Source organism: Ammospiza caudacuta, chromosome 7 (genome assembly GCF_027887145.1).
Source record: "Ammospiza caudacuta isolate bAmmCau1 chromosome 7, bAmmCau1.pri, whole genome shotgun sequence".
Lineage (NCBI taxonomy): Eukaryota > Metazoa > Chordata > Aves > Passeriformes > Passerellidae > Ammospiza > Ammospiza caudacuta.
In genome coordinates, this window is record NC_080599.1 from 38,566,315 (window position 1) to 38,580,120 (window position 13,806).

Below are 13,806 nucleotides of genomic sequence, written 5' to 3' on the forward strand. Positions count from 1 at the left end.
ACAGGAACTCCAAAACACTCAAGATCTGGGTAAGAGGACTGCAGCTATGCAAGCAGTTGTCATTACTAAGGAAGCTGAGAAAAGAAAGAGCAGAGTTAGGAGTAAACTTGTCACAAGTGATGGCTCCTTAAGCCAGGAAGTGTTGCACTCACCTCAGTGTCCTCAATTCCTCTGGAACCCAGCCAGGTTTCTACCATGCAATGCTCCAACAACACTCCTCCAAAAGTGGACAAACAGCACCACCTCCCTTCCTGCTGCCTTTTGTGAGACCAGTGTGTGGTCTCAGCGTGGTAGCAAAGGGCATCAGCTACACCACAGGTCTTGTAGGGAAGCATGAAGGGTTCCCTGGAATACCTCACAGATGTTCCACGTCTCTGAGGCTCTGCCTCCCTGTCTGAGCAGCCTTGTTTCAGCTCTCCGCTTTCTCTCTTTAAAAAGAGATGCTCAGTTCTGCTTTGCTAAACCCTATTTGGCAATGTGTCTAAACACACGCAAACTTAATTAGTTCAGGAGGTAGACTCGGCATTTGTGGTGACGGATAAAAGTAATGGGAAATGAGACAAGTCAGAGCTGGCAGGGAGTCCTCACTCCAGCCTCATCCACTGGCATGGTGCTAATCAGATGTGATGCTACACGCTGCAGCACCCAATCGGCGATGGAGCAGCGTGATGTGCTACTCACCAGGCGGCTGCAGCCAGACTCCCGCTATCCATGTGCTTGGAAACACAGAATGCATTTTCTGCTTTGCCCTGAAGACGCTTCAGGATTGAATTCTGAAGTTAATGGTTTAAAAAAAAAATTTAAAAGGAAGAGGGAGAAATGAACCACTCTCAACAACCTCATGGCCAGGAGTGGAGTCTTCTTTTCCAGCTGAGTAGTGAGGGACAATCCATGCGAGAGACCACTGCAAACGGTGAATAGTGTATCTCCACTCCAGAACAGCGTGTCCCTCTGAGCCAGCTCACCTCACAACCCCTATGGCCCACCACTAATGGGACTCCTCTTTACCTCTATTTGCCCGCTGTAGAGCTCTGAAGGAAAAAAAAAAAAAAAAAAAAGCCACCCAACACATCCAGGTTGCTCTTTCCATATGAACACCAAGTTAGGATATCATTACCTGGGAATCTTGTCAGCCCACTGTGAAAGCGACGGAAAGATGGGCTTGGAGCAAAGACAACTGTTTCTCACAACCATCAACAAAGTGGTAAATTGGACTCACAACATCAATACAGGAGTAAAGAACAGAGAAAACAGAATACATGAGAAACCGAAGTTTAGTGCAGCAACTGTGCTGGTCTCTAACAGATACTTAAACATGATATATAATGAAAAATAACTGACTCCTAATTTAAGCAACTAACACAGGAACTTGCAATATATATGAGCTCTGGACACAGCCTGAGCAAAGACTGAGATTCTGACTCAAAAATTCAAATACCACCCCTCTGTCTGTCTGGAGGCAATTTCTCAGCACCACTAGTGCTTGTGCTGAGCTTTGGACCCCATATTTCATGTTTCACTAATTACACAAAGAAAAGGCAAGGAGCTGCCACTCTGCAAAGACTACTTGTCAGGGAAGAACTGGTGCTGATTGCTCCTAGACTATGTGCAGTTTATTTAGGCTTCCAGCTTGGGGAAACCAATGTCACAGTGAGAACCAAGTAACACTACTAACGAGTTGTGGCTGTCAGTTTAGGATGGGATGTGTCAAGCCCATGCTTTACTGCTGTGATAACAACAGGAATCTTTATCCAGCACCACAGGGAAATGAAAGCTGAAGCAAGATTATACTAATCCAAAGGAATTCAGCTCTATAGGACACTGATCTGCAAACACTTTGGAGATTGAACTAATTTAATTTTCGGACATTTAGCTCCATTCTTACAATAACATTTTTAGGTTGTGGCCTAGCTATTTTTCTAACAAAACATGCACATAAACTAACATTTGCAGATCCCAGTGCAGGCCCCCACCTGGTACTTGCCAGATATTCACCCAGCTGATGAAGATGACCTTAACGATAAGAACACCACTGGAGCATGCCAGACCTGGTTTCTATTCTGCTTGTGTTCTGTTCCAAAGACTACTCTGTGATTCACATTGAATTACTGTGCCAAGATGACAGAAAAATCCTTAAATGCAGGAAGTCAGGTAAGGATCATCACTTGATCATTCACGTATGCACTCAGAAATATCCATCCCTTTGGAAAGTATATTGGGTAAAAGGCAAAACATCCCAAAGCTCCAGTTTAAACTTTTCTTGGGTTCTGAAAGGCTTCATTTGCTATAGGGAATATCCTAGGCAGTGATCTTGCACCACGCCCAGCACCCACCTGTCTTCTGAAACAACTTTCCTCTCCCAATTATGCATGGCAAACAACAATTTCCCTAAGAAACAATGAGTAGGGACAGTTGGAGGCTTGCAAGGACAAAGACATATGCACTACAAGCAAGAATGGAGCAATAAAGCCCAGGAAAATCTCCCTCCCCTCCCATACTCACATCACTTTCAAATCCCAGTCTCCACAGGTCACAAAAATCGACTTGACGCTGGGATCTAAGAGGCCTTCCTTTGCCATCCACTCGTCAACCCTCTGAAAGGAAGGCAAGAAAAGAGGATGAGTTTTGCAGAGACAGGCCGAGCCACAAGAGTTAAACTCAGATAAGCTGCTTGCAATCAAGAGAGAAGAAAATTGTGATCTTATCCAACCTCTCCCTCTCTCTCTTCTCTCTTTGCTTGCCATCTCAACAACAGCACGTTTGGACCTTTGAAGATTTCTGATAGGAGACATCAGGCAACCAGAGGAGAGATGATCTTATCAGACACTGCAGCAGCTCTGCTTGTGGAGGGATGAAAGTTGTGCAGCGTTAACGGGACGACACAACCGTGCTGTTACCTGGCATTTCTCCTCTCCCTGTACCAAAGAGGCTCGTAGGAAACATAACTTTTGTCCCCTCCAGTGAGGATAAAAGACAGGTACATTGAGATGGCACCCCTCCCCTACAGCATTTCTCACATACATTGATTCATATAGCAGCAGGGGGATATGGGAAGGGGAAAAAAATGGAAGGGCTGGGCACACACAGGCGCTGTGTGGCAGTAACAAGCAAAGCCAGGTGTCCCCTTCCTCTCCAGGCTGGATCTCTCTTTTCTTCTTACAGTTCTGAAGTAGTGCTTGTTCAGGGTAGTATGGATTTAAAGTGGATCCACTATTCCTGAACAACTTCCCACAGGGACAGACATTCTGGGTCCTCTTAAAAAATGGGCCATGTTAACCTGGAGGATGCAATCCACCTCACGGATTAAGGAACTAACCTAGACTAGAAACCCTGCACAGACAGAAGCCCTGCATACACACTCAGTCCAGCTAACTAGCAGATGATGTGCCCAAAATCTTGCAGTGGCAGGCAATCAACTGTTACTATGCAACTTCATTAGCAGCATTTTCAATGCTTGAGCAACAGAAATCCCTCCTCTTTTCCCTTGCTTGACACCTTTCATTCCTGAGCAAACCAGCCTGCCTCAGAAGCTGCCCGACCTGAATCTCATTTTAACCTAGAAACATGCTGCTGTATGAACACCTTTTCTGTCCAAATAAAAAAAATTCTACATAAGTGTTTCCACACTCTAAGAAGCTTCCATAGAAACAGAATGAACCATTTTCTGGAATACTCCAGTGGCAATCTACACTCACCCATCCAGGCAAAGAGGGCTCTCCCTCCTGGGGGAAAGAGGCTCATGCATCCATATGTTTATGGCCAAGCAAGACTGCTGTATGCTCTCTGGAGAGCTGGGGGTTTGCATGGATGTGAGACACCCCCTCTGCAGAGCACCATCTTCAGTCTCATGTCACCAACACAGCCTTTCCTGCCAGGGGTCAATGCTTCTTCCTGTGACTGTACAACATCCCCCTGAGTAAAACTCTCCAGAAAAGCAGCATCCAGCCTCTTAGCCACACTCCCTTTGGCTAAAACGATCTCCCAGCCAGCCTCACATGAGCCTGCCCAGAGTTGGGGACAGCAGTGGTAACCTTTCTAAACTCCCTGATGTGAGTGCCCATCAAATGCTGTCTCCATGGAGGATTTTAACACCTTTAATTTGATTTCCTCAGATAAACAATTGTTGCAATTATTCTGATTAGGAACAATTAGGTTACACAGCAGTGGAAATCCTGACAGAGATGACGCATCAAACACCAACCTGCAGCCCAAGTAGGCTCTGCTTGAGGAGGTTTCCTTCCCTATCTGACTACCAACAAAAGCTATTGATGGAGAAATACTTCCAAGTTAATTAAGCCTTAAATGCTCTAGGAATTCCACATTAAGCAGAAGGTATTATTAGGGCTGTATCTGCATTCACACATCCTTTAGATTAGATTTCAGAGGCCTTTTCTTTCTATACTACATGTATTATTGAGCATTTAAATACGTAGAAAAAATAATTTAATAAAGTGCTGAGGGAGGGGAAAAGAAATGAAAGCAGAATCTCCAGGAGCAGTGGTCTTGAGCAATGTCTTGGCGCTTTAAAACTGGCTCAAGAAAGAATCGCCTCTTCTCCTATTTACTGGCAGGAGTTTGGATATCTTGTCAGCACCCTTGACATGAACAGCTGGAGATGACAGATCAATGGTTCAATAATCTCAGCAGTGTGTCACCAGTGTGACAGCAAATGTTATTCTAATGAAGCTGTAATCATAGTCAAATTACGCGGTTCGATTCTCAGCAAGGGGAGGGTGCAGGGAAAGAGATGAAGAGGGGACTACAAGACCAGAGGTCAGAGTTTGAGAACTAAAGGTTACTCTGCTTACCTCAAGCACTTGCTGGAGGCTCGGCTGCCCATCCACCATGCCTTGAATAATCCCAGTCAGCTGAAACAGAGACAAACGGAAAGCAGTCACCAGAGCAGGCACTCAAAAGATCATTAGAGAGGTCTACTCTCCTGTCCATCTTTCTGCAACCAAAACATGCTCCTGTGACCCACAGGGGTGATGATGAGGAACCAGCCACAGCAGAGTAACCCTGCTTGCTCCCCAGCCACAGGAAAGGGCACAGCTCTATCCCAAACACAGAAATGTAGTGGAGTTCCTACCCACACCACAAACCTGCAAATTCTCAGCATGACAGGATCAATTTGGGGAGCAGTATCATACACCAGCATGATGCCCTTTTTCAACATGCCCTTCAGCAGTTTTGGTGTTGCCTTGATGTACACAGGCAGTGGTGACTACCAAGGTCTCTGGACATTACTCTGCTGTCACAGTGACACCACAATTTCAGTGTCAGATAAACCAAACAGAGAAATATTGGCAAGTGAGACCTGGAGTGGACCCAGTCATCCTCCCCTGAGCTGGGCAGACAGCATGTCCATGTTCCCATAGTCCATCACAGCATTGCTCAGCAGTTAAAAATTGTATTCAAAATAATGGAATGAAATCTGAAGAAAAGCACTTTCTTCCAGAGCCCTGTCTAGTCTGTTTTCCAGTAGGCTCCTTAGAAGAGGTCCTGCCAACAGATACTCCTACTGACTGCTCCTAGACTGCCCAGCTGCTCAAAGCTAAACACATGCATTAAAAGATGCAGTCTCACAGGCCTCTGCCTGTGTCTGCCCAGGAGAGCTTGAGGCACATGGAAAACTGATAATTTTTCTGTCTGCCTTCCAACTGACAAAACTGTCTTTTAACATATTGAATATTGGAGTTCAGTAGCTTGCCATCAATGCACCCAAGTAATTAAAAAAATCATTATTAGAACAAGTGCACACTGTGGGATTTCACTTCATATGGCACTTTCCTGAAGCTACACATCTCACACGTTTTCATAAAATAAAGGTCAAGCACAACCTAGAAGCATCCATGCCTCTGGAAGCCACAGCATCCAGTTGAGAGATACTGATGGCCACACCCGCAGCCAGGAGTAACTCTTCCACGCAGACCAGCTCAAACTACTTGTACAAGATAAGTCCTCTCATAAACCAGAGGGCTCTGCTTTATTAAGTATGTGGCAACTGAAGGAAGCTAAATGGTTTCTATATCTCAGTTTCTTTGGCTGCTTGGCTTACAGCACTGAACTTGGAGGACAGAAAAAGAAATTATAATAAACTCCAATTAAACTGTAATTACATTTAATGAATACCAAATACCTGACTCACTGAATAAACTGTAAGTGGAAAGATTATTTTCTCATAGTGACTCCATGAAATGGCAATACATACCTTTTAGGGGAAGTATTTTAATTTTAAGAATGCAGAGTTCCTCTAGGTGTGTTTCTCAAGTTCATCAAGCCATTATGAAGTGGAATTTTAGGAAAGTGGAGGGACATAGACACTCTTTTGTATTTGGGAAACTGTTTTAATAATAATCTCTATTTTAATTGTGTTAACAGCTGCTACCTACAGACTTCTATACTCTGAGAAGCAAATAGATTTGAGGAACTAATGCATGGCTCTTTAGAGCAGTTTTTAAAACTCACTGGCGTGGTTTTTGCTTTTCTTGCCATCTTTCTCTCCATGTATTCTTCTGGCAGAGGTGGAAGGTTCACCTATTGCTAAGTGCTGGTTCTGCCTTTCAGACAGCAGCTCAACCCAAATCTCTGGAAGTGACTGAAAGGTGTGCTCAGAAAGGAACACAGAATCATAGAATAGTTTGTTTTGGAAGGGACCTTTAAAGTTCATCCAGTCCAACCTCCCTCACAGTGAGCAGGGACATCTTCAACTAGATCAGGTTGCTCACAGCCCCATCCAACCTGACCTTAAATGTTACCTCTGGCAACCTGTGCCACTGCTTCACCACCCTCAATGTAAAAATCTTCTTCTGTACACTTAGTTGACTAGTTTAAAGTCATTATTCCTTGTCCTGCCACAATGGGGCCAAGCTGAAAAGTCTATCTTATAGGCCCTCTTAAGTACTAAAAGGTCACAACAAGGTCTCTTGGGAGTATTATCACAAGGTCTCTTGGGAGTCTTCTCTTCTCCGAGCTGAACAGCCCCAAAGCTCCCAGCCTTTCCTCACAGGAGAGGTGTTTCATCCCTCTGCTCATCTTCATGGCCCTCCTCTGAACCTGCTCCAAGAGGTCCAAGTCTTTTCTGTGCTAAGGATGACAGGTGACATTTCACTATCTCAGCCAGTACTAATGCAAATGGTTTCTACCACTGCAGGCACCCTCAGGACAGTATCTGTGGAGCACTGCACCCCTGATGCCATGGGAGGACAGGGTATAATGGCCTCATCCAGATATTTCCCATCAGGAGGAGGGAGGGATATGGAGGCAGATGCAGAGGTGTCACCAAGAGTCACTGCTTATTCTTGCCCAAAACTCCTTCTGTCCTTCCCTGCCAGGCTAGCAAAGCACCAGCCTGTCTGTACAAGGACACATTGCCAAGCATACACACACGAGATTCACACTGCAGAAATCACAGACATGAATACAAAGGAATGTATCTGCTCCATAGGTACATTTCAATACAGGTCAGAGTGCTCAAACTGGACCAGATTTCTACTCTCTCATCCTTTCTGATACTTTTTGTTATCAGTTATGTCCATCTGCCACATCTAACCTAGTGCATTGGATCTCTGCAGCATTATCTGGTCTTGCAGCTTTGAAAAAGTATAAAACATAAAACTGTACAATTGTAAAATTTCACTGGTTATCCCAAGAAGCATGAGGTACTTGGGAACATAAGCAAGCAATAATGCCTTTATCTTTTTGTATTCTTTTTTGTCTATTCCTTCAGGAAAAAAATCAATAAAAATTAGTCATAAAAAGAGAGCCAAGTATCGCAAAAAGATCTGTACAAGCACCTTGCATGTAGAGGGAACCTCTCCTTATGCTCCTGGCAAGAACTTTCTTGGGCACCAGAAAAATCATCTGCATCTTCCAACAAGGCATGATGAGCTTTATACACCTAGTAACAGCTTTTAACAACTTTTCCACCTAAGTATTCAGCTCTCCCCTCAAAATAACCAAGTTTCACGACCTGTTGTTTTACAGAAGCAGGTCAGGAGAAAGAGGACGAGACGAGGTCTCAGAGTGAGCCAGCACCGGAAGAAAGCTCCTGGCCATTGATGTGGGGAATTGGAGAAACATCCTGTAGCCAGGGGAGAGCACAGACACACCAAAAGGTAAGCAAAGTGATGTCTTGAGGGAGGCAACAAGCTCTCCACCCTTCCAAGTACCCTTCCCATGCTGTGCTGTTATCTTCAAGAAGGAAGAGTGATGGAAGAGGTAATCCAAACCCCAGTAACCCTTCCACACAGAGTCTACACCAAGCAGCTCTACTGCTTAGCAAAGGCAGGGGGGAGAGGGGAAATCAGCAGCACAGCAGACAGGCTCCTGTGTAATGTCAACACCAGTGCTTTTGCTAGAGAGTTTATCTGGGAAATCATCGTATTTCTACTCCAAGACAGTTTGCTGATTACCTAAGCACTTGTCTCTGGTGTACCATCTGATAATCAGGCCTGGTCTTTCTTTGTAGACAAAGAGGCCAATAAATCTCAACCTTTGTAAGTAGAGGTGCCTAGACAAAGCCCTTTACTGGCATTTAGCAAAATTAGTATTTTTCAGAAAACATAAACCAGCAGAAAGTCGATAACAAGTGCTGGAGCAGTTCAGGCAGCAGCTCTGCAAGAGCACATCCTGGCTGTGTCCCTGGGGTCTCAAGCAAACCTGCACCAGTGGCACAGGGATGATTTCTGCACCTACTTGGCAGCACCCCACTGTTTAGTAAGGTTCACCAGTGGCTCTCAGGGTAGGGTTTCAAACTCAGCCCCATACATGGGCCTCAGGAACAAGCACATCTCCAGCCACGATCCCACTCTTGGGGATCTGTAACAGGCCAGGGGACTGCCAAGCCAGGAAGGACAGGGGCCATGCTGAGCACTAAGTAGCAAGGGGTAAAATGTAGGGGTAACCAGGAGCCAGTGACATCAAGGCTAGGATTAAAAACAGCTTTCTAATCCATGTTGTTAATAGCAGAGGACTTGCCAAACCTGGCAGTGCAGCCTTTTTGCACCATTGATAGACACAGGTGGGGGTTCTGCAGTCATTTTGCCTGCTGGCCTCAGTACTGCCCATTTTCACCCAGCTCTGGGCATGATGCCAGACTGAGGTTCATGTCAGAGTCTGCAGCAGAATGCTGTGCCCATCCTGCAAAAGCACAGCCATCACAGACACACTCAGCTTGACTTGCTTCAAGGCTCCACACAGGAGACACAAACACCCGGTCCAGACCCCCAGGAGCAAGAGAAAACCAAGAAACCATCACTGCAGTACAGGAGCAATAGATGGGCTGGCTGTTGGTCACAAGGTCATCATCTAGAGAAGCTCTGAATGTCCTTAGATTGCAGCAGGCTGGAGGCTCTGTTCAGCTCACAAAACTGACCCACAAGCACAGAGCAAGCAACTCATGCAGACTCTTGTGCAAGAACAGAGCTGCAGTCTTTAGAAACAGGGGAAAGCATGCAATAGAGAGATTTCCAGAAAAGGGAGTTTTGGTGGGAGTAAATGAGACAACTTCTCTCCAGAATTTAGGTGACTTGCAAGGCCAACATTTTGGGCTCAGCTCTAGAAGATGACGTTGTCTTTAGCAAAGATCAGGTGCAAGCTGTGAGATTTATCACATTTGTACAAGCATATGTCCAGCAAGTCTCATGGGGACAAGGACAGCCAAAGTAGTTGCCCAGCCTTCTAGCATTAAGGTTGCAAAACCATTTCCATTATAACCCTCTGTTCTCACACATTTATAGGTTTCTGAAAGCTCTTCTCTGGGGAATAATGTTTTCTGGGCTTAGTGTTTTTTTTTTTTTTTTAAGTTTAAATAAAATACCTTCAGACGGTTTTGAGTTACAGCAGAATAAAAATAAGTATTTGTTTTTACAATGTGAAAATATGGAAGGGGCTGGTTGGTTCTGGAGGGGACTCCACCTAACACAGAGGAGTCATTTTTCATCAGGCTAGTACAGGTGGGACAAGCCCTCCACGGGCCTAAGCCTGTAGCCAGAGAGGTAGGGGAAAACACATCATGGTGTTGGTGACAAGACAGGGACAGATGAAGAACTTGAATACACTGATTCCCACAGTCAGTATTTTAGTGATTGTGCTGGCCAAAATTGAACCATTGGAATGACAGGAAAAAAAGCTCAAAGCAAAAGGAACTTAAAGTTTCTTTTGGTGATTATGGCAAGGAGGGAAAACACACTTGGAAAAATAGTTAACTTTTTCGGTGAAATAAAAAAACAAAACAAAAAGCCACCCCAAATCAACAACAAAACCAAACCCTGCTCCTCAACTCCTCTGAACCATCAGGGATCACATTTACCACCTTCATTCCATATCTGGGGAAAGGTGGCCACAGCTCAAAAGCAGCTGTCCTCAGCAATGAGAGTAAGCAAGTAAAGAGCAATCAAGTGGCCCACAATTACAACAACCAAAAAGAAAGTCTTAAAAATGCAAACATTAATTATCCTACCACTCTGAAGGACTCCCCAGATCCTAACATGCAGGCCCACAGGAGAGTCATTTAGTGCCTCTGAACCACACATTTGCAAAGCACTGTCTTTCCTCAGTCCATGCTCTCTTTGATCTTCCCCACCACAGAGGAGAACAGCAAAATTTCAAGAGCTCATAAACAGGTTACAGGATTTTGAACATCAGCTAACATGAGTGTGTTTATTTGGTGGTCACCCTATTGAGACATTTTTTAGCTGTAAATACAATTATCTTAGTTGGTTGATCACAGCTAGAGTTATTTATGAATCCAAACTGATGTCTCTACACATTACTGCAATAACAAAAAATTATTCTCTTTGTCATGAACTCAAGACTGGCATGACAGACTGCCTTGCAGCTGCACCGTGAAGAGGCGACCTGAGTCCTGGTGCAATGGAAACCTGCTTCCCAGAGAGACTCTTGGAGCACCAGGGAACCTTTGCACTTTACCTCTGTACAGAAGGGCGTAAGCTGGGGATGCACCACAGGCTGAACATACATGTGAAAGGTGGATTCGATCTCCATCGTCCTGCCATTCAGCTTCAGGATAGGGAATTCGATGATTTCCTGAATAGGGCAAAAAGAAAAGCAGCTGTTCATTTAAAACAAACAAGAAATGAAGATGGAAATGATCCCATCTAGCGAGGTGGCCTGATAGCCCCAAACAAAAATAAACTCAACACAAAGCTCTGCAGAAGTGGGAAGGTGGTACCACAGCACAGAGCACATCCAACACCACCAGAACAGACGAGGATGGTGCTGATGCTCATTGCAGCAGGGACAGGCTGCAAGGAGGTCTCTGTGCTCAGCACTGCAGCTGCACACATCACTGCCTAAGCTGAACCTAAGGAAGGTGGTCTCACACCAGTCCCATGTGCTACCCAGGGAATATGAAGCTGTGCTCACAATGGGCTCACAGCTGTTTGGCAAGGACATTGCAGGGGCTGTGCCCTCCCCAAGACCAGTCTCAACCCTTCCAGCCCACCATCCTTTTAGAGGACACCATCACAAAGACAACAGGGACTACTGCATGAAGCACCTCCTTCTCTGGAAAGGCTGAGGAGGACTGCCCTCCTCCAACAGACTGGGAAGAGGAGCTGAAAGCTTCCCCCACATCCATCCCTATGAGATACAGCACAGTAGCAAGCCCTGCTTCATTTTCCTCTTTGTAGCCAATTTATGCTGATAGGGAAATAAAAACGTTCCTTCATCAGAAGAATGTTCAATTATTTGAATAATCAGCAATCAAAAATTTACATGAACCTGTTAATAAAAAGTTTAAACAAATCCAGTTGCAATGGATTTCTCAATTATTAAAAAATATACATGAAATTAAAAAAGCCACCCACTGAATAAAAGCGATAAAATCCTTTGTGTTCACCCCCCTCCTCTCCACTCCCTTTCTTCGTTCTAGTTTAATGTAAGAGGAGAAGTGACAATTTGTTTGGTGTCTTTAAAGAATAATTTGTCTATGTTATTTAATAGAGATCCATGGCACCAAGGTTCTGGAGTGCAAATGAGCCTGCTGAGTGATATCCATGCAACAAGCCTCTCAAATCACTTCTAGAGAAAAACAGAGAGAGGGAGAGAGAATAAAAAAAATATTGCTTTTTAATATTCAAAAACAGTTTGCAAAATTTAATCAAAGCAGAGCAAAAGCTAACATTTTTACCACTTTGACATTTTTATTAGTGCTTTCATAAATTTTTAAAACATGAATGGAATTAGTTTAACAACAAAAAAAAAACTGCCTGAAAACATCTGGAAGAGACAAATAAGAAATAATAAAAAATGGAAAAAAAATCCAACTCCTGTGAGTAAAATTAGCATGTGAAAAATGCAGCCGCTGCAGAGGAACTAACACACTTTTTTGGAGCGTGGTTGCAACCCTCATGACCTGCAGGCGGAAATTATCGTGAGGTTACACATATGAGCTGATGACATCACCACCCCACCAGGCAGCAGGAGGGCAAGAAGCTGGGTGGGTAAATGCAAACAACAGATAATTTAAATAGCCAGGAGAAACACCCAATTTCCATGGTGGGCAGAGCCCAGGGACAGAGCAGAGCAGCTCCCCAGTGCAGGAGGGCACAGCCCAGACCAGGGCACATGGAGAGCACGTGCTGCTGAGATGGAAAGTTAGAAAATAATGTAAAAATCAAATAAAGTGTTAACAGTGTGGAAGTGCCCAGGTGTAGACATTGAGCAGTGAAGCTGCACAGGACGCATGGCTTATGCATTTCCTCATGTCCACTGTGCCACTCCCTGAGCACGCTGTGCTGGATGAGGCAGAGTGGATGGATGGGCACATCCTTCCCTACTGCCATACCACCCCACTGGGAGTCACCAAGTTTTCCCAGGAAAGAGAGCACACTTGACCCAGGGGCTCCAAGGGAAGGAGAAGGCACACACCAAACACTTGAGTATTAGCCAATTTGCCTGTTGTGGTGCAGCCAAACTCACCAGCTTCAGCCACCCAAGAGGACCCATGGAAACCCAAGACAGTAAGAAATCAGCTGGATACAGCTGATCCTCCCCTCAAAAGGGCCACCACAGACAGGCTCTGAAAGCAGCAAACTTCTGTTCAGAAAGAAAACAGACTGCAAAGTTTGAAGTCAACAGACAGGCTGCCATAATAGAGCCTGACTTAACCTCAGAATAACATCATTCCATCTTTCAAATGGGTCAGGGGCATCTCACTGCCCCTTAGGCCTGCATCCCACCCAGAGGGTGATCATGGAAGCAAGGCAAGCTCACGGCAAGGCAAGACAAACTTTTTTTCCTTTCCAGAGAGGGACACACACCGGCTGGATTTCAGAGCAGGGCTGTGCTGCAATGCTGGGATGTACCCTAAGGGACCACAAACATCCTCAGGGGCCATCAAGTGGCTGGATGCAAAGCGAGACTGAAAGACAGGCTGCTGCTGATCTGATACACAAAGGCGTCCTCGCCTTCCAGAACCAAAGGCAAAAAGCACTTCCAGGAGGGTCGGATTAAGACAGACAGAGGAAATAAAAAGCCATACTTTAAAAATGTGGAAAATGTAACAATATCCAGAATTATGGTAGGTCTGTGAGAAGTGCCTGGCCAGGAGCAGGGGTGGAACCCCAGAGGCAGCTAGAGCATCTTAGGAGAAAGTGCTGCCACTCCCTTGGGCTTACTGGGTCAGTTTTTGAAACAAGTGGTAAGGAACCTTTCCCAAAAAGCAGTTTATCTGCTTCCTATAGCGGAGATTTTTCCAGTCTCTGGCAGTGTTTGCTCCACTGGTATCTAAGGCAACAGATACCAGCCCCATGAAATCAGCCCCACTCCTCACTAACGACG

At 45.0% G+C, this 13,806-nt stretch overlaps 1 protein-coding gene across 2 annotated transcripts in view; it reads right to left on the reverse strand.

Annotated features, from left to right (window-relative positions):
• ERI3 (ERI1 exoribonuclease family member 3) overlaps positions 1–13,806 on the reverse strand; it is a 128,376-nt gene that overhangs the window by 93,591 nt on the left and 20,979 nt on the right. For both annotated transcript variants that reach the window (XM_058808512.1, XM_058808511.1), the window contains exons 3-5: positions 10,933–11,049; positions 4,809–4,868; positions 2,503–2,594 (exon numbers count right to left, since the gene is read on the reverse strand). In XM_058808512.1, coding sequence (XP_058664495.1) covers positions 2,503–2,594; positions 4,809–4,868; positions 10,933–11,049 — 269 coding nt within the window. The remainder of the gene's footprint in view (positions 1–2,502; positions 2,595–4,808; positions 4,869–10,932; positions 11,050–13,806) is intronic.